Here is a 21,848-nt window from a genome sequence, read left to right as displayed (position 1 = left end):
ATTTGGGAGCGTTCGAGAGGCAACCAATCTATGTTTCTCTAACATGTAAATGTTTCTCTCCCTCTCTTTCTCTCTTCCTTCCCCTCTCTCTAAAAATAAATAAATTTTAAATTTTTTAAAAAAATAAAAATAAAGTATTTAACCAAAAAAAAGTAGGGAAGGTAGCTGTTAATAACATTGGAAAACAGTTAATAATTGATGGAACTGGGTGAAGAGTTCATTATACTCTTAATTTCATATGTGTTTGAAGAGTTGTTATTTTAATAGCTGCTTTTAAAAAAAGAAAGGAAAATTCTACTTACAAAGTTTCATGTATTCTTTACTCTTCCTGAAAAGCACTTTAGGGCTGTTTTTTGTTTGAAGAAAAAAGTCAAGACTTTTCTTAGGACCGAACAGCATATTCAGTCCAAGAATTACCATCACTGTCCCTATTAAAAGAGAAAAAAATACAATAATCTATATTACATTTAGTCCAAAAATCCTTCCAAGGATAAATTCCAGGAGCCAACGTTTCAATGAAATGGGAACACCTTGAAAATTCAGTCAAGTGAATTTATCTCAGTACCTAAGCAGACACTCTACTAGTGTACTTCTGGTCATTGGGATGGTCATAAGCAATCAGCAAGGTAGAACCAATGAATTTTTTTCAATTTTATGAGTGTTTCCTTGTTAGATCATTGAGAGCGTGCATCGCTGCTGATAAGGCAAAGGAGGGTGGAACTCAAGAGAAGAGAGCCTTAGGCACCCAATCTCCTCCACTCAACGGATTCCACATGGGCCAAGATGAGGCACACAGGAGAGGTTGTGTAGGTTCCCAGCGTGGCAGCCTTTGTGGCAATAATGCTGGCCTGGGACGTGGGTATTCTGGGCACAGGCTCCACACAGAGGTGCATGCCAGGACACTCCCCATGCCCACGGGCTGAGTCAGTAAAGTTGAGCTCAGTTAGGAGATGCATTTCATTGTAAGACTGGATCTAATAAGCATGGAAATAGGTATGACTGAACAGGTATTTAGTACACACGAATTAGGAAGTATCAAGTAACGGTTAATTCTAGGTGGAGGTTAGCCAAAAAAAATATGTATGTGTAATTTCCAGGAAATAGCAGGAAAAATCCAGATAATAAATTTATAAGTAGTTTTTTATTTAATGCAGATTCTTTTCCATTGTATTAAAGCCACTGTGAACATGACCAACATTTCTTGATTTTGTGGGCCTATGAATATAATGCCTCTCTTACTAAAAAAAGAAAAATCAGTTGAGAAGGCACTCAAAGCACATCATTCATGACACTCTAAAGAAATAAACGTGTTTAGAATGGCTCTTACTTTCATTCATTTTCTCCATATGGCAGACCCCTAAGCAAGCCGGAGTAAGGAAAAAGCCTGGCATTGGACAGGAAGACAGAGCGGGACAGAGCACACACACCTGAAAGAAACCAGAAGAAATACCAAGTTCGCAAAGCCAAGATTATCGCAGAGGAAATGCAGCGATGGGTTTCTCTACTTGGATGAGAGCTTGGGATTTGCCAGAAATATCAAATTCTCAAAAGTCATGTCAAATATTTCCTGTTATTTAAAAATATGTCTTCCAAATCAGCCTGTCCTGACAGAAGTCTAGCTGGTGGAACAGAAAAGCTTAGTGAAAATGTACAGAGTAGCTGAATGTACACCAAGGGCACCGCAGCCAGGGGTGGGGAGGGGAGCTGCAAAGACTCCCAGCTGGAAGCCTAGAGTTGGGTGCACACTCCCTGTACCTGTAATTCCACAAGTATTTGTCTAATTTTATGCATGGTGTTTCCCCCCACTGCACTGAAGCTTCAGATGGGCCAGGATACTATGTTCCTTAAATCTCTAGCACCTGGCACTTTGGCTGGAACACAGGACATGTAAGACAATACTTTTTAATGAGTAAATGAACAAATGGAAAAATGAATGCATGAACCAACAAGAACTGAACCCCCTACTAACGTGCTTTGTCTCCTCACTTTTAAAAGTGGAAGCGTCTGACAGGTTTACTTGAACTAAAATGATAAGCAACATTTGATTTGTCTATTATACGTCAGTCATTTCATTATTGCCAGCAGACAACTTTTAAAACCAAGTTTACAAGTTTTAAAAACCAAGTAAGTTTAAAAACCAAGGTAAGTTTATAAAACTTAAATTCTGGTACATAAGTTCATAACCACTGAAATGAAAAAAATATGTTTATTCTATAATTTGGGAATTTGTCATTTGCACTAAGATTCATATAGGCAAAAATATATTTGATAGGTAAAAATATAGTAAATAAAAATCACAGATAAAATTCAGGAGAACCAAACAAATCACAGTTCCGGTATATATTACAAGCCCACCACTGGAGCAGCAATGTGAGCATCGTATCACGTACCCTTTCCCCACACAGCACAGAGCACAAGTGTCACAGAGGACCCCTTTTATACTTTATTATGAGTGAAACTTGTTTTCCATCCCTAACTTACTTAAAAGGACTTTAAGTAATACATGGCACTGAAATTCAGACACATGAAGAAATCTGTTTTTAAGTAGTAACTTAGACATTCTTCCAGGGTTTTTTTTTCCACCAAATCCATAGACTCCATTTTAATGAGAAATGCCAGATCATTCTCTTTATTTCCACTTGGCATGTAAAGTACTAAATCCCAGTCTTGAAGGACAATTCCCAGTAGTTATTGCTTGAATCCAAACCTCTCAAATGCACTCACCCAAAAGCATGTCAGATCTTTCTCTGGCGTAGACACCTCCTGGGACAAATTTAAAAGCGGTGCACCATGCACAGAAAAATATGTCTAGCAGATAAAACACCATAGCAATGGTCATGCTTTTCCCAGGTCTCGAGCTGCAGCTGATAAGGTGCCCAAGCACTTGAGGCCACATGGACGCCGTGAAGAGGGCGAGGACACAGCCAGAAACAGCAGCTGCCCAAGTGGGCAAGTAAAGAAGACCCGCAGCCGAAGCCGCTCCTGTGTTTGGGAGAAGAAAAAGAATCAGACGGGAATAGCAGTAACAGTCTCTTCCATTGTCTCAAAAAAAGGGGGGAGGGATAATAAGCTTATAGGATGACTAATGTATAGCCATTTAGAGCCAGAGGGGACCTCAGGGGCATGCTGGTCCAATCCTCACACTAAGGAGAAAATGCAGTCTAGGAGGTTAATGTGACTTGCTACAAGTCACGTAGCTGGTGACTTGCACAGCTGCTGATGGAATGTGGGTCTAATGATGCTCAGTCCAGTGATATTTCTTCAGGAATAGCGGGTGGAGAGGAGAAGGCACTTTTAGATTATTTTAGATCCTAAGAGCAATAAAAACTGAACAAAGTGAACTTACCTGTAATACCCAAAACAGGGCTATTTAACTAGCCAGACCCAGGACATTAGAAAACATGTAGAGCCAGTGTGGTTTCTAGAATGTTTTTGTTAAGGACCCTCCTAAAGGCATCGCCATCCATTTAAATCCTGCCCCTTGTCCTACATTAAGTAAACTGACTTTCCCGACCTCGGGGGCCCAAGGGAAGATGTGAGTGAGACGATATTGTAGACACCCTGCTTTAGTGAGTCCACAGGCAGCTCACCCCTTATCCAGCAGCCCCATGGGGCGGGGCGGGGGTGGGGGGGGCTGTGCAATCTGCCTGGCCTGCAGCAGGCACTTCGCAAATGTTGGCTAACTTGTTGAGCCAATCCTGAGGAAATACAACAATTCTCCTACTTTCTGTGAAATCAGCTTTGAGAAGGCATCTCAGGGTCTTACAGCACCCCAATTTGGAGCCATTGATATAACACTTTTCCATAGAATATGCCATTTGCTAGACATTTCAATCAGCATTGGATCATCGTGACCCACCCTTCAAGGGTGTTTGCTGCAGACTCCTCACTGCTCCAGGCAGGAACTCCAGAAAAGCCAGCAAGGGGGCAGGAAGTGGCTGCAGCCAGCTTCTTTGTGCCCCACGGGCTCACCTCCATCAGTAGGTTCTGCCTGCACCATCACAGGACAACGCCAAGTGACTCTCTACTCCCCCCACTTCAAAGACCATCAGTCAGATAAGCATGAGAACCAGGTTCGAGGGCCCTCTCCAACTCACGGACTTTAACCCCACAGTGAGACCATCCAACACTTATATTCAGCAATGGTTATTTTCATAACAGAAAAAAATTTTCATTTTGAAATAAAACAAATGTAATGCCTAGTCACTATAGACATTTAAAAAATATATAGAACTGTAAGGAATCAATTAACAACTGCCTAAGACTAAGATAACCAAGGTCGATTCTCTAATGTTATTTCTCCTTATCTTTTTCTATGTCTATATGGGAGTATTTTTTAGGTAAATAAAATCATACCATATATTAAAGATCATGTTCTGCTCCTTATGTAACATTATATCAAGAACACTTTCTCATGTTATTAATTTTTGCCTAAAACATTTTATGCATATATATTATTCCACTGGATAAATACACTGCAATATAAGCATCCATTTTCCTATCATTGGCCATGTATGAAGCTTCTGACACTGTGAGGAACATTTTTCTTTGTCAATTAATCTCTTACTACAGCTCTGATTGTCTCCTTTAAATGGATTCCTAGAAGGATAATGACTGTGTTAAGAGGTAGAAGGGTCTTAAAGAGTCACGATCCGTGGCACCTGCTCTCCCGAAAGGCTGTACCAGTGTTCTTTTCCTCCAGGCACCTCCCCGAAAGTCTCACCTCTGGAGCCCGGTGAAAATTATTTTTTCTAAAAATCTTTGCCAAATTAATGATGAAAATAGTATAACATTTTAAATGACATATATTGGGTTGGCCCAAAAGTTCACCTAGCTTTTTCTGTAAAATGAAAGACACATTTTTCATTTTTACCAATAACTTTATTGATTTGGATATTTTGAGTATGTTGGCTATCTCCCACGTGTTATAACTTTGTTCTCAATTAGTGTCTAAATTGGATCTCTATCAACTTCAACTGTCCTACCTGACCATGGAGCCTCATCCAGTGAGAAATCTCCAGCACAAAACTTTGCAAACCACTTTTGACACATTCAATCAGTCACAGCACCTTCTCTTCACACTGCACAAATCTTTTTTGCACTTCAGTTGCATTTTTACCTTTCTGGAAATAATAAAGCATAATATGCTGGAAATGTTACATATTTTCTTCATATTCAATATTAAAATGGCTACACAAAAATTCACCAATTTGGATGAAGTTTTTTTTTAATGCATGCTGATATGACAGCTTTCACAATTCAATCTAACAGTTCAGATGAAGTTAAAGACAACTAGGAGCTACCAGAACTATCTTAGGGGGAAAAAAATGAACTTTTTGGCCAACCCAATATTTATTAGTGAGATTATTTTTTTTTCTGTTTATTAACTTACAATGATTAACTTTTCAAAGAATGAGTCCTGATTTGATATTCTAATCTAAAGATATCAGAATGACTTTGTTTCTTCTGTCTTACTGCAGAGAACCGTCTGGAGGGAAAGAAAACACCCCTTCAAATTTCCCTTGACTGTTATTGCCTTTATTTTTAATTTACTTTCTATTTTTTTGCATAGGCTATATTTTTTAAGTCCACAAAAGGTGTATTTTTCTAAAAGGCTCTCTATTCAAAAACCCAAAATTCAAGAGTACAAAAGAGTCCTTCTGATCATCATCATCCACTGGTTCCCCTCAGTGAAGACAACTGATGCTAGCTTCCTCTGCATCCTTCCAGAGACACTACGCATAGAAAGAAATGCACATGTGTGCACAGTCCTCCTTTTTTACACCAGTGGTGGCATATGACACACACGCTTAGTCACTTTACCTTTCTCATTTAAGCATACACTGTAACTATTTTTTGTTTGCAACTGAGTCTCCCAAGTAATTTCCTCCAAATCTTTACAACACCTAAGACATCAAACAGAATTAATGGTAATTGAACATTCCAATAGTATTATTTATAATGTCTAATATGTTTATTTTCAAAAGATCAGATTTTTCATACAATAAATTATAGGCACATTGTATAATACACTGGCATCCTATGAATGCATTTAGTACACTTTTTTAAATAGAATTTTGAGTTTATTAATTTAATAGCCATCAAGATTTCAAGCTCTTTGCATTTATGAAATGCTACTGGTCAGTGCCATAATTAATTTCATGCTGAACTTCAATTGGAATTTCTGACTTTAACTGTACAATGAAAAAATATAATTTATTTTTCCACAGGCTGCTTTTTAATGTGATTTTCAGAGATGAATCAGTGAAAAGTGGGCCCCATCTCTAGATAATTAAGTGTGAAGTCCAGCTTATTTTGGGTAAGTAGGTGATCCGAGAGGGAGATGAAGCTCCTGAATTATGGCCCTGCTCTCCTATCTACAGCAAAGAGCCTATTAGAAGCCTTGAATCTGTTTGCCCCAAGAGTCTTTTAAACTACCATTTTACACTCCAGAGAGACCGCAACACTAGATTGGATTTCACTCTCATGGGTAAGACCTTGCTTATCTGGGAAAGTAAGTGCAAGCGTAATAACACTGGAAGTCACAGCTTTTCTGTTAACAAGTTGGTATGTCTGTGGACCTCATTTCTCCCATGTTTAAAATGAAGCTACTAATTATCTTCCCCATAAGCATTTTGCTTCTGTTCCATGAACAAAAGTATGATATAAATGCTTATGAACTTTCAATTGTATTCCATGTCCCTTTTCTCTTTTGCATGCAGATTAAGAAGCTATATACAGCCCTGGCTGGCATAGTTCAGTGGATTGAGCGCAGGCTGCAAACCAAAGCATTGCAGGTTCATCATTTAAAAAAAGAAGCTATATACGCTCATTGCAAACTCAGCGTTAGCAAAGCTCTCTGGTCCTTTGCCTGAAGAATCTCATGAGGCATCTCTCTGACGAGAAGAAAGATTACTCCAATATTCATACAAACTTCCTCAGACCCCACAGGGAATGCCTACCAGAAAACAGCTTGACGTGACCACATTTTGCTCTCACCACTCCAGGAGGATGAGGACCTGGCCATTAACTGAGCAACCTATGTGGATTACATGAACGTCTCCACGAAAGGGTGACGGCATGTCGGGTGTGCAGACATTTACTTCTCGTGTTATTCTACCCACTTCTATTACCGATACATATATTTTCCCACATCCACACAGCATCTAGTGCAACACTCAGATTCACCTGCTTACTTAACATGTAAAAAGACATTTCACAGAAATCAAACATACCGTTGGCCCTGCCAGAGAGGGGAGAATTGTTTTATTTAACACTAAAACTGACTCTAACCATGTCTGCTGTTTTTTAAGGGAAGGGAGAAGAGTAGCTAATTCAGCCACAGGAAGATAAATAGAATGCTCCTGAAGCATCATAGCTTCATCAATATTCTGTGACTCTAGAGGGAGAAGATGGTCCAAGTCTTTGAATAAGCCAACAGGGACCCTAAAGCTGGAGAGAAGGGTGAGGAACTAAACTGTTACATATAAAACAGATAGGGAAATTGAGCTTCATTACAGAGTCCCAAAGGAGGGCATTCCTGCAAACCAGTTTAGCAAGCAATCTCAGAGAGCAGTGGAGGTCTGGCCGCAGGGCAACGTGCGACCCTCCGTCTCCTCAGGCCTTTGGTAAATCTGAAGGCACCTGACACCCGTCTTCGATGAGTCATTTGGGAGATGAGGGAGATACGTCAGCATGGTCAGGTCAGACTTAGACAGCCACAAGAGGAGAGCGGAAATGAAATAGGAGGAAGTGAAATCTGGAGCCAACTGTCACTGGCAAGCATGGTGACATCTGGGTCATAGGGGCTGCAGCTGGTTCTACGTAATAGCCCGCTTGGCAACAGCACATGTTTGCTGTTTCGGTCATCTACTTCCAGTCTAGGTGCACATGCCTGCACGTACAATAAATTGGACAACTGAGCTCAATGGCTGGCACACCTGCAGGTAAACTCCACATACCTGTAACCCACCAGATGAAACTGGTACCCGGGAACCACGAACAAGTCGAAAGTGTCAATCCGCTCACCAAACCCAGCAGAACTGCACCTCTGTCAAAAAAAGGACATGCCATAAGACTTCTGACATTGTTCATATGTCATTGTCCCATATATACAACAGAAAAATATCTCCTACCTCTAGATATACCCAAGAGATAACATGAGTGCAAAACAGCCAACGAGATGTTGAGAGCCCATGGGAACTAACATTCTATTTGCACACATTCAGAACACTGTCTCATGTGACTTGGTATGGGAGGAGAAAAAAACCCTGACAGGTCTTAAGCAAGAAAGTGATGGAGTCCAATATGCATTTTAAAGAGATCACTCCAGGCAGTGTAGAGAGCACCATGCTGAAGAGAGACCATTAGAAGACTGGGTGAAAGATGAGGAGGACTCCGCTCCAGTAGACAAGGCTGCAGATAGGGAGGAAGGGATAGATTCTTTCAGAGAAGCAGGGGAATCTATTGGACTAAATGCCCAGTTAGATGCAGCCAATGAGGAAGACTCAGAGTTCTAGGATGACTTGGCAGAGTGAACAAGGCATGGAGGAGGAAGAACGTGTCTGGGGACTAGGCGCTGCTGAATCTGGATGCGGACATGCTGAGCCTGAGACACCTCCGGATAGACGCAGATGTTTGCTGGGGTAAGGTTCAGCAGGCAGTGACATGTATCCAGATGCGGGAATTTCAGCACTGTAAGAGAAAGCAGGTGTCTGAGGCAAATGTTTTAAAGGTCCCTCCAATCTTTTAACATGAAGAAGGGTTGGACTTTACCACTGGAGAGAAAAAGATATCAGGAAAAGCAGAGCAAAGGTTCATGAGGACCAAGCACATGGACCAGCGCTTAAACTCATGACTGCTAACTCCTTGACTGCTTGAGCAGGTTTCAAAGCACCCGAGGATGCAGAGGTCTTGCAGAGCTTCCGTCCCTTGCAGAGAATAAAGATCTACACCCAGGCTGCCAACCCAGTCCCTCACAAGGGCACTCCAATTTTGACCTACCAAATTCCCATAAGTGGAATAAGGTGGGGGGTTGGGGTTTGGAGAAAATGGCCAGGTAGTGCCATGCCTTCCCTGGCACTGAGAATGATCTTCTATGTGGGGATGCCTCAGAGCCTCAGGATGCCCATGTGGGAGCACCCAGAGCCCATTACTTAGCTGTGCCCAGTCCTCAGTCCTCCCTCAGTGCCCCTGTACCACTGGGACAAAGGCCCTTCTGGCTCCCCCATCTCCAAAGTACACAATAAGCTCGTGCCACATTTCTGATACCTAAAGAAAGTAGTCTAGGCAATATCTGGCCATCACAGGTCATCACTGTGCCAACACCAAGAAGGAATTTGTTTCTTCAACCATAACAGCTGATGCCCACACCCAAACTCACCCAAATGGGTTGGGATCTGGCCCTGGCTGAGGATGCCCACTCACTGCCCATCTGGAAACGAGAGAGACTTCTCCAAAAATCCAGTGGGTGAGGAACACAAGGCTGCCAAAGGCAGCCCCGGCCAACAGCCAGTGAGACCTGCAGGCCACCCCCTTGGCTGCCTGGCTGCTCTTTCTTCCCTCAGGCTTACTGCAGTCACCATCTGGGGTAAAAAAGGGAAAAGGTCAGTTACACAGAAGCGTACCCTCTCCATTTAACAGGCATTCAGCGAGTAAGAAGCGGCATCCAGCTTCAAGGAGCTAACTCTAGAGGCGGGATGAGACATGCAACTACCATACAAAGCGGAATCTGTGGAAAGCTAGTCGGTGGGAGAGATCATTCTTGGTAGGCTGGATCAGGAATGGGTTAAGGAGAACAAAGCATCTTGGAATTTGACACATGAAAATGCCACAAGTTATTTGCTTCGCATGAACTGAACAGTAGGAGCAAAAATAGAGGTAGGAAAAGTGAACGGTGTGTTCAGGGAACCAATGCAGTTCAGGGCGCAAACGAGTGGAATGTTCCCAGTGCACCAGGCTGCTTTGCCTCAAAAGAACAGGGCTGCTGTCTGCGCCCCTGGGCACCCAGAGTAATGACAGTGCATTGACTGAGCAGTAACTGTAGGCTAAGTCCTGTTCCGAGCCCTTTTTTGAGCTCATTTAATCTTCACAACAACGTCGTGAAATTGGCTCTATTACTAATCTTATTTTACAGACTAGAAAACTAAAACCTAAAGAGACAACAAGTAACTTGTCCAAGGAAAGAGAAGCTGGGATCAGAACTTCGGCAATCCAGCTCCAGTGCCTGCATACTTACCTAGACGATACTCCTGGGACTGTTTAACCAAGAGGCCTCACCTCATTGCATAAGTGACTTACTGCACAAAAATGTAACCAGTGTAGGAAATGCTGGCAGAATTTCTTTATAGGAGCAGAGGGCCTGTTGGGCAGATGCTTTATGACAGTGTGAAGCTCTTTGCAGGATGGAAGGACTCCCTGGGGGCTGGCAGTCCGATTGCACAAGAAGAAAGCCATTCTGCCAACAAAGAAGCCAGAGGAAGGAGGAGCAGAGCTGAGAGCTATGGAGATGAAGGGGAGGGTGGTGAAGACAGAGGGTAGGTGGAGGCCTGGAGGCTCAGCAGACAGTCTTTGGAGAAGATGAACACCTAAGGTGAATGTGCTGAGCAACATGTTGTGTATTATGGTGGGTGAGCCTTCCCCCAGGACCCAGCAAATACTCAATAAAACTACAAAAAGTGCCTGGTGTGATCAGCTATGCTGGGAAGCTGGTGAGGACTGTGGAGTTATGTAAATGTGGGCACAGGGGAAAAAGCAGGAAGGGACTGACAACTGGGTCACATCAATTTAAAACAGAAGCGAGAAAGACGAAAACACAAGTCAGGAAATGTAAAAGACACCCTGAAGTTCAGATTTTTATCAGGCTGTACCTGTGAAACTTGCTACCTGAGTTTCCACATTCAGATATTAGTGTTTTATAAAATATAAAACATATCTTAGGGCACTAAACCAAGTTCTAAATTTTCTAACTCATATTAAGCTCACTTATCAGTTTGCTCATATGATGTTTTTCTGTTCTCACTCACCCCAACTCATGCCAAAATTGAGGCCAGAGGGGGACTACACGAGCACTTTGTTCATGGTGAGCCAGAATCCTCTAAACTTCCAGGAGTCTGTGAGGTTTCTCCTGTATTTACAAAAGAACAGTGACTCATTGAGAGTTACACAAAAAGCCAGGAGCAAATTAATTAGAATCTAGTAACACTCTTCCTTTCTTTTCAGAAGGGTCTCAAGTTAGCATAAGAAGCCAACATCCAAGTCTATCTTGGATATAAGTCTATCTTGGAGAAAGTCAGTTCCAGAGAGAAACAGGTGATATGAATGGTGGCGTGAATGAACAAGATTTTCCTTTCATTTCAAGTTTCACATTTAGAGTTTAAGTATCTCCTGACTCCTGGAAATAAAAAGCCCAGATAGTTCCCACAGCCCTAGCTCACAAATAACTTCTGCTTTCTTTTAATTGAATGTATTGGGGTGACATTGGTTCACAAAACCATAGAGGCTTCAGGTGTACAACTCAATAAAACATCATCTGCACACAGCATCGTGCACCCGTCACCCCAAGCAAAGCCTCTTTCCATTATGCGAGAGGTACACTGGGGTCAGAGGAAGAGGGAGGAAGGATCCCATCCTGGAAAGCTCTGTCCAGGGAGAAGAGGAGAAAGAGAGAGGCTGAAATCCTGCTGGAAGCATAGGGCTTCCTCTAACCTCCCTCTCCACAGTGATGCAAGCCAGAGACAGCTTTTTATTTCCACTCCCTGTATGAGCAAGGACAAGGTGCCTTCTGCTCAGATAATAGTCTACTGACTGCACCTGTGAGTATTTCAGAGGGAGGACAAGTCGAAATAGAGAAATAGTACAGAAAGACTATTTTTATCTTCCCAAGATATATTACATTCCGATCAGAAATGTAAATGATGCAAGAGAGAAAAATCCCAAAATCAATTGGGCATGCACTTACTTACCTGTGGAAATGCGATCAAGTGTGGCTATGGTACTTAACGTCAATATCACTCTGTTGGACAGCTGATAACTCCAGATTGGGTTTAGTGAAGTGTAGCATATGCGGAGAACAATGAGAAGAATCTGTCCTGAAATGAATCCCCAGATTCTGAGGTACCTGTAAGTGCAAAAGTATTTATAACAATTTGTTATGTGGTTTCAATGAACTATATCCATCATGAATTTTCTAGTTTTATAGCATGAATATATGGAATAGTCTGGCTGGTAATTTGCAGCAATATACATGACGTAGCCTTTATCTAGCCCATTAGCTAGGCAACTTGTCAAAATGCTGTCATTCTCAAAACATTAAGACTGAGGCAGGTATTTATGTCTGGATTTTGTGCAAAGGGAGAAAAAAGAGACTTCTTCAAGTCCAGGTGGAAGGTAAATACTATAACCTGGGACTCTTGGTCCCAACTTTCCCTTTGGTAATTGATCACTACACTTATTTATCCACAGGGGCACAGGATACGAACATACCTTTGCAAACCACTTCCTGTCCACCACGTCACAGCGTGTACTATCAGCGAAGAAGACATGCCAAGCGCAAGGAGCACCAGCCGAAGTTTGGCATTTGGAGCCTGGAAGGAGGCTATGCTGCCTACGGACAAAGTAAGGAGAACTAAATGCCAAGTGTCTCTGGCAACCATGCACTGGTACTCAGTCTTCCGCATTTCCTAACTACTGTGTCTGATATCATTTTTGGACTCCAGAAGATGAAGTTAATATCTAAGTGCGTATGTATATAAAGTTTTTAAAATCTTATGAAGATATCATTCTTGCCATAAAATTTACCATGTCAATGTGTACAACTTCATGGTTTTTAATGCTTTCACAAAGTTGTGTTACTATTACCCCTAATTCCAGAATATTCTCATCACCCCAAGAAGAAACCCATGTCTGTTATCACTCACTCCTTTTTCTTCCTCCCCACCCCCAGCACTCATTTGTCTACTTCCTGTCCATATGAAATTTTTCTATTTGTAAAATTTCATATAAATGAATCATATATGTAGCCTTCTGTCAGTGGCTTCTTTCATTTAGCATAATGTTTTCAAGGTTCATACATGTTGTAGCATGTCTTGATATTTCATTACTTTTTATGGCTGAATAATATTTCATTGCACGGATACACTGCATTTTGTTTATCCATTTATCAGGCAGTGGGCATTTGGGTTGTTTCCACTTTTTAGCTACTATTAAGTAATGCTGCTCTGGACATTTGTGTGCAAGGTCTTATGTAAACATATGTTTTCATTTTGCTTGCTTATATACCAAGGAATAGAGTTAACAGGTCATATTGCAACATTTTTACAAACTTCCAAACTGTTTTCCAAAGCAGCAGCACCATTTTACATCCCCACCAGCAATGTGTGAATGTTCCAACTTCTTCACATCCTTGACAACACTTATTACTGTCTTTTTCATTATAGCCATTCTAGATGGTCACAATCTTTAAGGTAAAAAAATAAACTAAATCAACAGGAGTATAAACAAGTTTAACAGTTAACTTCACAGTAATTAACCTTAAATATCTGAGATGCCAGAGGTAAGATAGCACATAACACTCAGCTCTTCTCTGTAGTTGTGAAAGGACACCTTAGGACTCTTCACTGAAGTTGTTTTGTTTCCTTAAGAAGCATCCTAAGGGAGTTTTAAGACCAATTATGGCTTACTTCAACTTCAGTTTAGCATCCTCAAAGCTCAAGAATGACCTGGAAAAGTATCTGGCAGAAATTGTTGCCTCTTTGCCCCCATTTCTGAGTCACTAATCAATCTTCTCAAATATGATTCTACCTCTACCCAAGGTAATGAGTTTTATGGAGGAAGGAGGTGAAAGGGGAACAATAGGAAGCATCCCAAATATCACCCCACCCGCCAATTATTTAATATCACATCTCTTATAGCCACCAGAAGTTCCTGGGCCAGAGCTGAACTTAAATAATAATAATAAAAAAAAAACTGTCCCAGTAACTGCTCAGACAGTGGTATTGTAGATAAGACAGCATTGAGCAAAGGCAACAAAAAGGTGCCAGTGATGAGACCACCCCCATAAAAGCCAACCAGGGAACATGATGAGAAAGTGAACTTGCCCAGCTTAAGGAATGCAGTCAATAATACTATAATATCTACACATTATGTCAGGTGGGTGCGAGACTTATGAGTGAACCACTCTGTAAACTACATAAGTGTCTCACCCTATGCTGTACACCTGAAACTAATATCATATTGAATGCCAACTATAATTGAAAAGTAAGGATTTTTAAGTATATTAATTTTTTGAAAATCATACAGGAAATTTAAGTATGGGGGAAATGTAAAAACAAAACTTGCAACACACAGGCCATAATAATTCACAGAAGGACACTGTAAGCCAATGGCAGTTGAACTCAGTTACTATATACTCAGTTTAGAATAGACAGCTTCATTTCTATTATTTCTGGGACACAAAATTTCACGGTCACCTGACATGATTAAATGACTTTGTATTTGGGTACATTTTTCAGTGGTCTTTACCAGTGTTCTTTCGGAGCCCAAGCTTTTTAAAAACCAGAATTCTAAACCTTGGTGGGTAGCCCTAGAATTCACTGCATTAACTGTGTTCTGCCTTCTTCAGGGATAGACACACACAAAAAAAAAAAACAGGAAGAAATTTGCTAGTGATTCCTGTCAGTGTTTCTGAAGTAAGTCAAGTGACCACTTCCAGACAGAAGAAACACACGGCATGGTTCATTAACAAATGCCACTGGGAAAGCCCACTCAGAGAAGTCACCTGTGTTCTAGCACAGGGCAAGACGTCCAGGGTCTGCAGCCAGCCACACGTCAGCCAGACTGGAATCTGGGGGAGTTGTTGTTTTTTTAAACTTTTCTCCATGATCTCACCTTCTTACATTTTTACTACCACTACTTTGCCAAGGTCTCTCAACATTTACTAATATCAATATGCTCAATTCTTAGTGCTAGTAAAAGTACATTTAAAGTTTTTTTAATTGCTATTTTTATAATAAAACAGTCTCAAGTTCAGAAGCTATAAGAGGTACATAGTGCGAAGTTTCCCTTTTATACCTGTCTCTATATACCCTATTTTTCACCCTGGAAGCAACTAAAATGCTATCAGATGCTTTAGTCTTAAAGCTATTTAATGCATGTTCAATTATATACTAAGTATATTTTCATCTAACCTTATTTTACACAAATGTTAGTATTCTGCACACTCTGCGGTGTCTCCCTTTTTCACTTACTACATTTTGAAGAACATTTCATTTCATTACATAACTAATAGTTCTTATTCTTTTTTATGGATGCCAAGTATTCCGTAATAGCCCAAGTTTCATAACCAGGATTTACTTAATTATCCCACATAGGTGACATTTAGGTTACTTCCAATCTTTCTATTAAAATATTGCTGCAATGGTTAAATAGCCTTGTATTTTTTGTCATTTTACACCCATGTGAGTATAACTGTAAGATATATTCCTACAGGTGGAATTGCTGGATGAAAGGGTATGTGCACATTTGCGATTTCAGTAAGTACTGCTAAACTACCCTCCGCAGAAGTTTGCCGACTTACGTTCCCACCAACAGTGGGTGCGTGTTTACCTTCCCTCCTTGCGATACAGCATAGTCACAATTTGCTTTTCCCATCCAACAGGTAAAACTATGTATAAATATACTCTGAGTATAATTTGTATTCTATACATTTCAGTATATTTTTAAGAACCAATTATATTTCCTTTCCAGTAAACTGATGGTTTACTTTGCCCCCTTTTCTACTGAGTTGTTGGTCCCTTTTTTTAATTGAATTGTGAAAAACCCATATACTAGGAAGTTAGCCCTTGACTGAAAGAGCTACACATATTTTTCCCCAGTTGTCGCTGGACTTCGCTTACTACGGCTTTCATCGTGCACGATTTTCGTGTTTCTATGCAGCGTCACTGAACAGCTCTTAAGGGTTTCTGAGTTATGTGTCACATTTGGGAAAAAAGAATACACTATGTTCAAAAGTTGACCTGTTACCAAGGTTTCTTTTCCCTCCTCATTTCTGTGATTTTTTTAGGCCTTTCCAGTCTGAGAGAAAAGTGAGAAATGTAAAATACATTGGTTTTTGGTCTATTCTTCGAATTTTACTAAAACTCTTCTAAGGTAGTAGTAAGAGAGAGAAGTCTTTTATTTTTCTTATTTAATCATTTAGAATTCAAAAAAAGCCTCCATATTTTCACCTGATTTTTAAGTAAAAGAAATGCTTTTCAACTTACCAACAGTGATCACCCGCAGCAGGGTCAGCATCCACTTCTTCTTAACCAGCTTCCAGACAGAAGTGCTTGTTAGGAATATCGGAGAAAGAAACGCTATGCTAAACCCTTCTAGCCCGGTGAGTTCCAGTGTTTGCAGGGGAAAGTAATAAATCATTGGGGCCAGGCCATGCAAGAGAGACCAAGAAACATATCCTAGAAAGAAAAAAAATTTTTTTTTTAATTTTCAGAGAAAGGCAAAGTGTAACCTAGTCACTGTTTCAAGCAGTGAGCCGTCCCCCCCACTGAGACTGCTGCAGCCGGCTGCCCTCCGTCACAGCTGCGGCTTTAAGGGGCTTCCGGTGAGAAAATTCCTCTGTAGGCCAGGTTGGGAATTGCTCCCTCCTGCTGCTGCGAGACAGTCCCTGGGCATCAGCCCTCCCTCGGTTCCGTCAACCTTGGCCACACCCCCACGGGTCGTCCCTTTAGTACAGCCTCTTCATGTGGAACATTCAGGCTGAATTTGCTCTCCTGTCAAGACTTGGGTAACATTTTCTTACCTTAGTTGGCTTCTAGAATGAGAAATATGAAAACTAACTAGAGCAACAAGGAGCGGCCTCGCTCCTCCCACTCCAGACTACCTACCCTCAGGGCAGGTCCAAGGCAGGTCGGTTAGTAAGCATTTTCTTGAGAGTAGACTATTTGACACCCGACCCTCAGGAAACGGGATGCGGTGGTGGGGTACCTAGACCTGAAGTTGGTTTCACCTCTGCCAACTTAATCAGCAAAACAGCACTTTCAACCACCTTGGAGTTGTTCAGATTAAATGAGATCAAGTACAAGGAGTACCTAGCACCCTAGGTACTAATAGCCAATCGCTTTGCATGGCCTTACTCATGAGATACAGACTGAGCCAGAAAAAATGGGCCCTCCCACAAAGTAAATTCTCAGGAAGGCACCCCTCCCCGCCAGAGGCATGCTCATTTCCTAATGAACAGCGAGATTCCAGCAGTCTCCCGAACGTTGTCTAGGAGTTCTGATGTTAATCACACAGATCCAACAGAATCACACCAGTAATGGTACTTGGGATTTTTGGCAAAACTGCTGAGTGAGCACACGGGACTCCAGTTCGATGCCTCCTGCCAAATGCCCAAATGCGCAGCCTCGGCCGGCGGCAGCTACTGCCCAGTGCGCTCCCCACAGCCGCGGGAGAAAACGGGTGCGCCTTTCCTTCTGAAAATTAAAGTTCAGTACTTCACTTTATTAAGTTAAACATAAAGATCGATCACGGGTCGGGGTGCTAGGGGGCGGTACCAGCCCTGCAACTTCAAGGCTGACGCGTGGAGAATTAACGCGCCTTGGGAGCAATCCCAGGCTGGCGTGGGAACTCAGGAGGCACCGTGTTCTGCAGGCGCCTCAGCTTTGGAACCTCAATCTAGGTCTTCCCCCTCAACCCCCACCCCATCCCACCCCCTGCGGTAGCAGAAGTTCCCAGGGGACGATAAGCATCTCTCCTCTGGGCACAGAGCACACTTTTCTTCCTGGAGGAGCTCAGCCAAGCCAGCCGAGAGCTGCGACTTAGGGCAAGGCCGGGGGGAGCCGGCACCTGCGGCGAGGGCGACCTCAGCTTACCCAGAAGGGTCTCCAGGAGGATTTCTCTCCACAGGGAGCGCATGGCCACGGCGCTGAGCGGCGTGGTCTAGGAAAGTGGCAGCGCAGGTCAGTAGGTCAGTTCCGCAGCGCACACCGTGCACCCCTGACTGCCGCCGCGTCCTCCGGGGCCCTGTGTCTGCGCCCCACGTCCCCTTGCTGAGTCCGCCGACGCAATCCTCGGTGGCGAGCTCAGGCTTGGGTGGGGCAGCAGCCTCCGCCCCGCCACACCCAGCCCAGTCCGCCAGGCCTTGTCCCGCCGGTGCGCGGTGCGCGCTCCGCTGCCACCCTGGCCGGCACCTCGCGTCCCTGCGCTGCTGTCGCTGCGCGGCTTCACTGCCAAAGCGACTGCACACTGCAGAGGATGTGCGTCCAAGTGTGGAGACCCAGGAAACCCCGCCATCAGGCAAAACCCAGGTAGTCTGGGCGGCTCCCAGAGCCACCCCGGGATGGAGCGCTGCCAGGGCACAGGAGGCCCGGAGCGAGTGCAACTAAGACCAGTGGTGCCCTGGGTTAAATAAGGCCCGCGGGGGGTGCGTTGCGAGGAGACAGCAAAGGGGAAGGCTGGAGACTTAGAAGGGGCAGCCTGTAAAAATGGGCTCTGGAGCTTTTGGCGAGCAAGTGTGAACAGGACCTTGGCGTTCCTAAGGCTTGGGCGACGCCCCGGAGGCGAGCGGGCTCCAGCCAGAGCCACCTGCCTACGCTACTCTTTGTCAGCTTGGGCAGTGAACAAATTGCGTTCTGGAAAGGTGGTCAAAAAATTCTAGAAGCTACAGTATTTTCAGTGGCTTTTGGAGACATGGCAGCACTTGCTCAGGAGAGAGAAAACGGGTGCGAGTGGAAACTGTACTCCTCAACTTTATGAATAAAGCTTTGAGGGCGCGGGTTCCTGAGGAGAAAGTAAGAGCCGGGTGTAATTGACAATGGAGCTAGTGAAGGAGACAGTTATTTCTCCGTCAAATGCTACCACACCCTAGAATGTCTTCAATGTTTTTAGAACCTCCTCAAAGCATTTTATGTTTATTCGTTTTAAATTTGGGGGAAAGAGTTTATCATTTGTCACTTCTGAAAAGTTTGCTCTGAAATTAAACAATGATGAGTTGCCTAAACATGTAAGAATCATGTAAGAGCAATTATTGCTCAAAGTCCAGAGCAGTTTAGAGCAAAGAGTTGTAATTAACTTAATTACTTACTAGTACTTTGTCACAAGATAAAATTATGGATCAGAATTGAGAATCCAAAAAATAAACCCTTCTCAGTTAGGCTCAAAGGATTTTCAACAAGCTTCCAAGACAATTACTTGGAGAAAAAGATAGCCTTTTCAACAAATGGTTCTATGACAACTAAATAACCACACGAAAAGGAATAAAGTAGGACACCTATCTCACATCATGCACAAAAATTAAAATAGATCAAAGACCTAAATATGAAAGATAAAGCTATAAAACCCTTAGAAGAAAACATAGAAGTAAATCTTCATGATCTTCAATGAGACAATGGATTCTTAGATACATCACCAAAACCATGAATAACAAAAGATATGAACTTCATTAAGCTAAAGGCTTTTGTGCTTCAACATTCACCATCAAGAAAGTGAAAAGACAATGCACAGATTAGGAGCAAATATTTTTAAGTCACACAGCTGGCCAAGAACTGGTATTCAGGAGATGCAAACACCCACACACTCCCATGAAATCACAACTCAGTCATTAAAAGACAACATGATGTGAAGATGAACAAAAGATTTGATAGAATGTTGTCCTAAGAATATCTACAAGTAGCCAACAAACAGAGGAAAAGATATTCAATGTCATTTCCTTAGGCGAATGCAAATCAAAACACAATGAGAAACTGCTTCACGCTCACTAAGATGGCTGTAATCAAAAGGTTAGATAATGTAACAAGTGTTGGCAAGGATGTGGAGAAAATGAACCCTTCAACATTGCTGGTAGGGATGTAAAATTGCATAGCAACTTTGGAAAACAGCATGGTAGTTTTCTAAAATGATGAAAGGAGTTACCATATGACCTAATAATTCTACTCATAGGTATATATACCCAAGAGAAATGAAAACACATGTAATTTGTGCACAAATGTTTATAGAAGCATTAGTCATAATAGCCAAAAAGTGGAAACAACCCAAATATGTAACAATTGAGGAATGGATAAAGAAATGATGGTATAGCCATGTAGTAGAATATTATTAATCAGTAAAAAGAAATGGAGTACTGGCATATGCTGCAGCGTGGATGAACCTTGCAAACACTGCGCTAGGTGAAAGAAGTCAGTCGTGACATAAATTGCATATTGTATGATTCCACTAATATACAATGCTCTGAATAGGCAAATTTACAGTGACCTAGGTACATTAGTGGTTGGTCAGGGCTGGGGTAACAGGTGATAAAAGAAAAGGAATTACTAGGTGTGTAGTTTCTTTCAATGGGGGGCATAAAAATCTAAAATTAGATTGTATTATTGGCTGCACAACTCTGTGCATATATTTAAGAAACATTGCATTGTTCATGTTAAATTATATCGTGTATGAATTATATCTCAATAGGGCATTTTTTAAATGCAACTCATTCTAGTTATATTTTGTAAAAATGTTTTGGCTAGTTTATAGTCATTTAGTATCAGGCAGTCTTCAATGTGTGAAGGACTTTGGTGACTAAAAGCATGAGACACCACATTTTCCTTCCTCTTCGCCCACATGGGTTTATTTTCTGTGGACCCATATTAAAAAGCATCTATTTCATTGCTGTGTGTGCCTTGTAGGTGCTGTGTAAAGTTTGTCCTTCTCAAAGCTAAGAGCTAGGAAAAGCTTTGCTTCTACTAAGGAAAGAGTGTGTTTTCTCTCCCACTCAGAGCTCAGTTTTTAGTCTTAGTGTTCTACTTTTCATCTCTCGTACAGATAGATCATGGCTAACTTCAAGGGGGGTTGGAAAAAATGTAATCTGGTTGTGAGCCCAGAAAGAAAAGAAACCAAGGTGTGGTGAGCAGCTGTCTGTCTTTGCTATAAAAACCTACTTTATACATAGTGTCATTTTGAGGTGTAAGTAGATCAAGTACAGAGGCACTGAGCACATCACCTATGGTATTCACAAGTATTCAGTGAATAGTAACTTGCATCTGTATACCCCTCATAATGTTTGGCCTTGGGCTAAGCATATGGTAGATAAGCACATTTGGCAATTACATCAATAGCCTCTCTATCCTAAGATTATTTTAATTGCTTTCCCTAATTCATTTTTATTTTTTTCCAACTGCAGAGACAAGAATGGCACTTAGTATGCCAGAGGGGATTTCTTCAGAGTTTTTTTCCTCATCCTACAAAGGGATAATAATATTTCAGTAGTGTTTGCAAAAATGTTTTTGATTTACTCTTTTGCCCCTCTGTGGCACATTGTGGGAAAAATGATCATGACTTCTGATCCTTTCCTATATACAATAGCTTGTTAAGTTTGAATTATTGTTCCAATAGCTTGTTACTTATGAAGTTCCTTTTAATTTCATTGTCAAGTATCATAAGTCAAATACAATGTTCATTTGAGCTTATTTTTACAAATTTTATTTTTTATTTTAGAGAGAGGGGGAGGGAGGGAGAAGGAGAAGCAGAGAAACATCGTTGTGGGAAGGTAACATCGATTGTCTGCCTTCTGCACAACCCAAACTGGGTCTGCCTTCTGCACAACCCAAACTGGGGACCAAACCTGCAGCCGAGGCAGCTGCCCTGACGTGGAATTGAACCAGTGACCTTTCGGTCTGCAGAACAAAGCCCAATCAACTGAGCCCCACTGGACAGGGCTCATTTGAACTTTTAACTGTCATGCTCTCTGCTCAATTTCATTGCTGTGTAACCACTGGTACTGTATAATTTTTACTCATGACACACAGGATAAGAGTTACTGTGTAACTGCTAACAGCAATACCCAGTTTGACCTGCTCTGTGAATGTATCTATCCA

General features: G+C 42.0%; 1 protein-coding gene across 2 annotated transcripts in view; it reads right to left on the bottom strand.

Annotated features, from left to right (window-relative positions):
• CWH43 (cell wall biogenesis 43 C-terminal homolog) overlaps positions 1-18,088 on the bottom strand; it is a 40,625-nt gene extending 22,537 nt beyond the window's left edge. For both annotated transcript variants that reach the window (XM_045834417.1, XM_045834419.1), the window contains exons 1-8: positions 17,868-18,088; positions 16,260-16,451; positions 12,484-12,604; positions 11,964-12,118; positions 9,383-9,584; positions 7,962-8,050; positions 2,725-2,982; positions 303-428 (exon numbers count right to left, since the gene is read on the bottom strand). In XM_045834417.1, the coding sequence (XP_045690373.1) occupies positions 303-428; positions 2,725-2,982; positions 7,962-8,050; positions 9,383-9,584; positions 11,964-12,118; positions 12,484-12,604; positions 16,260-16,451; positions 17,868-17,910 (1,186 nt within the window). In that variant the 5' untranslated portion in view covers positions 17,911-18,088. The remainder of the gene's footprint in view (positions 1-302; positions 429-2,724; positions 2,983-7,961; positions 8,051-9,382; positions 9,585-11,963; positions 12,119-12,483; positions 12,605-16,259; positions 16,452-17,867) is intronic.
• Between the last annotated feature and the right edge of the window lie 3,760 nt (positions 18,089-21,848).

Source organism: Phyllostomus hastatus, unplaced genomic scaffold, assembly GCF_019186645.2.
Source record: "Phyllostomus hastatus isolate PE091 unplaced genomic scaffold, TTU_PhHast_1.1 phas_contig_196, whole genome shotgun sequence".
Classification (NCBI taxonomy): domain Eukaryota; kingdom Metazoa; phylum Chordata; class Mammalia; order Chiroptera; family Phyllostomidae; genus Phyllostomus; species Phyllostomus hastatus.
This window is presented reverse-complemented; position numbering and strand designations above follow the sequence as displayed.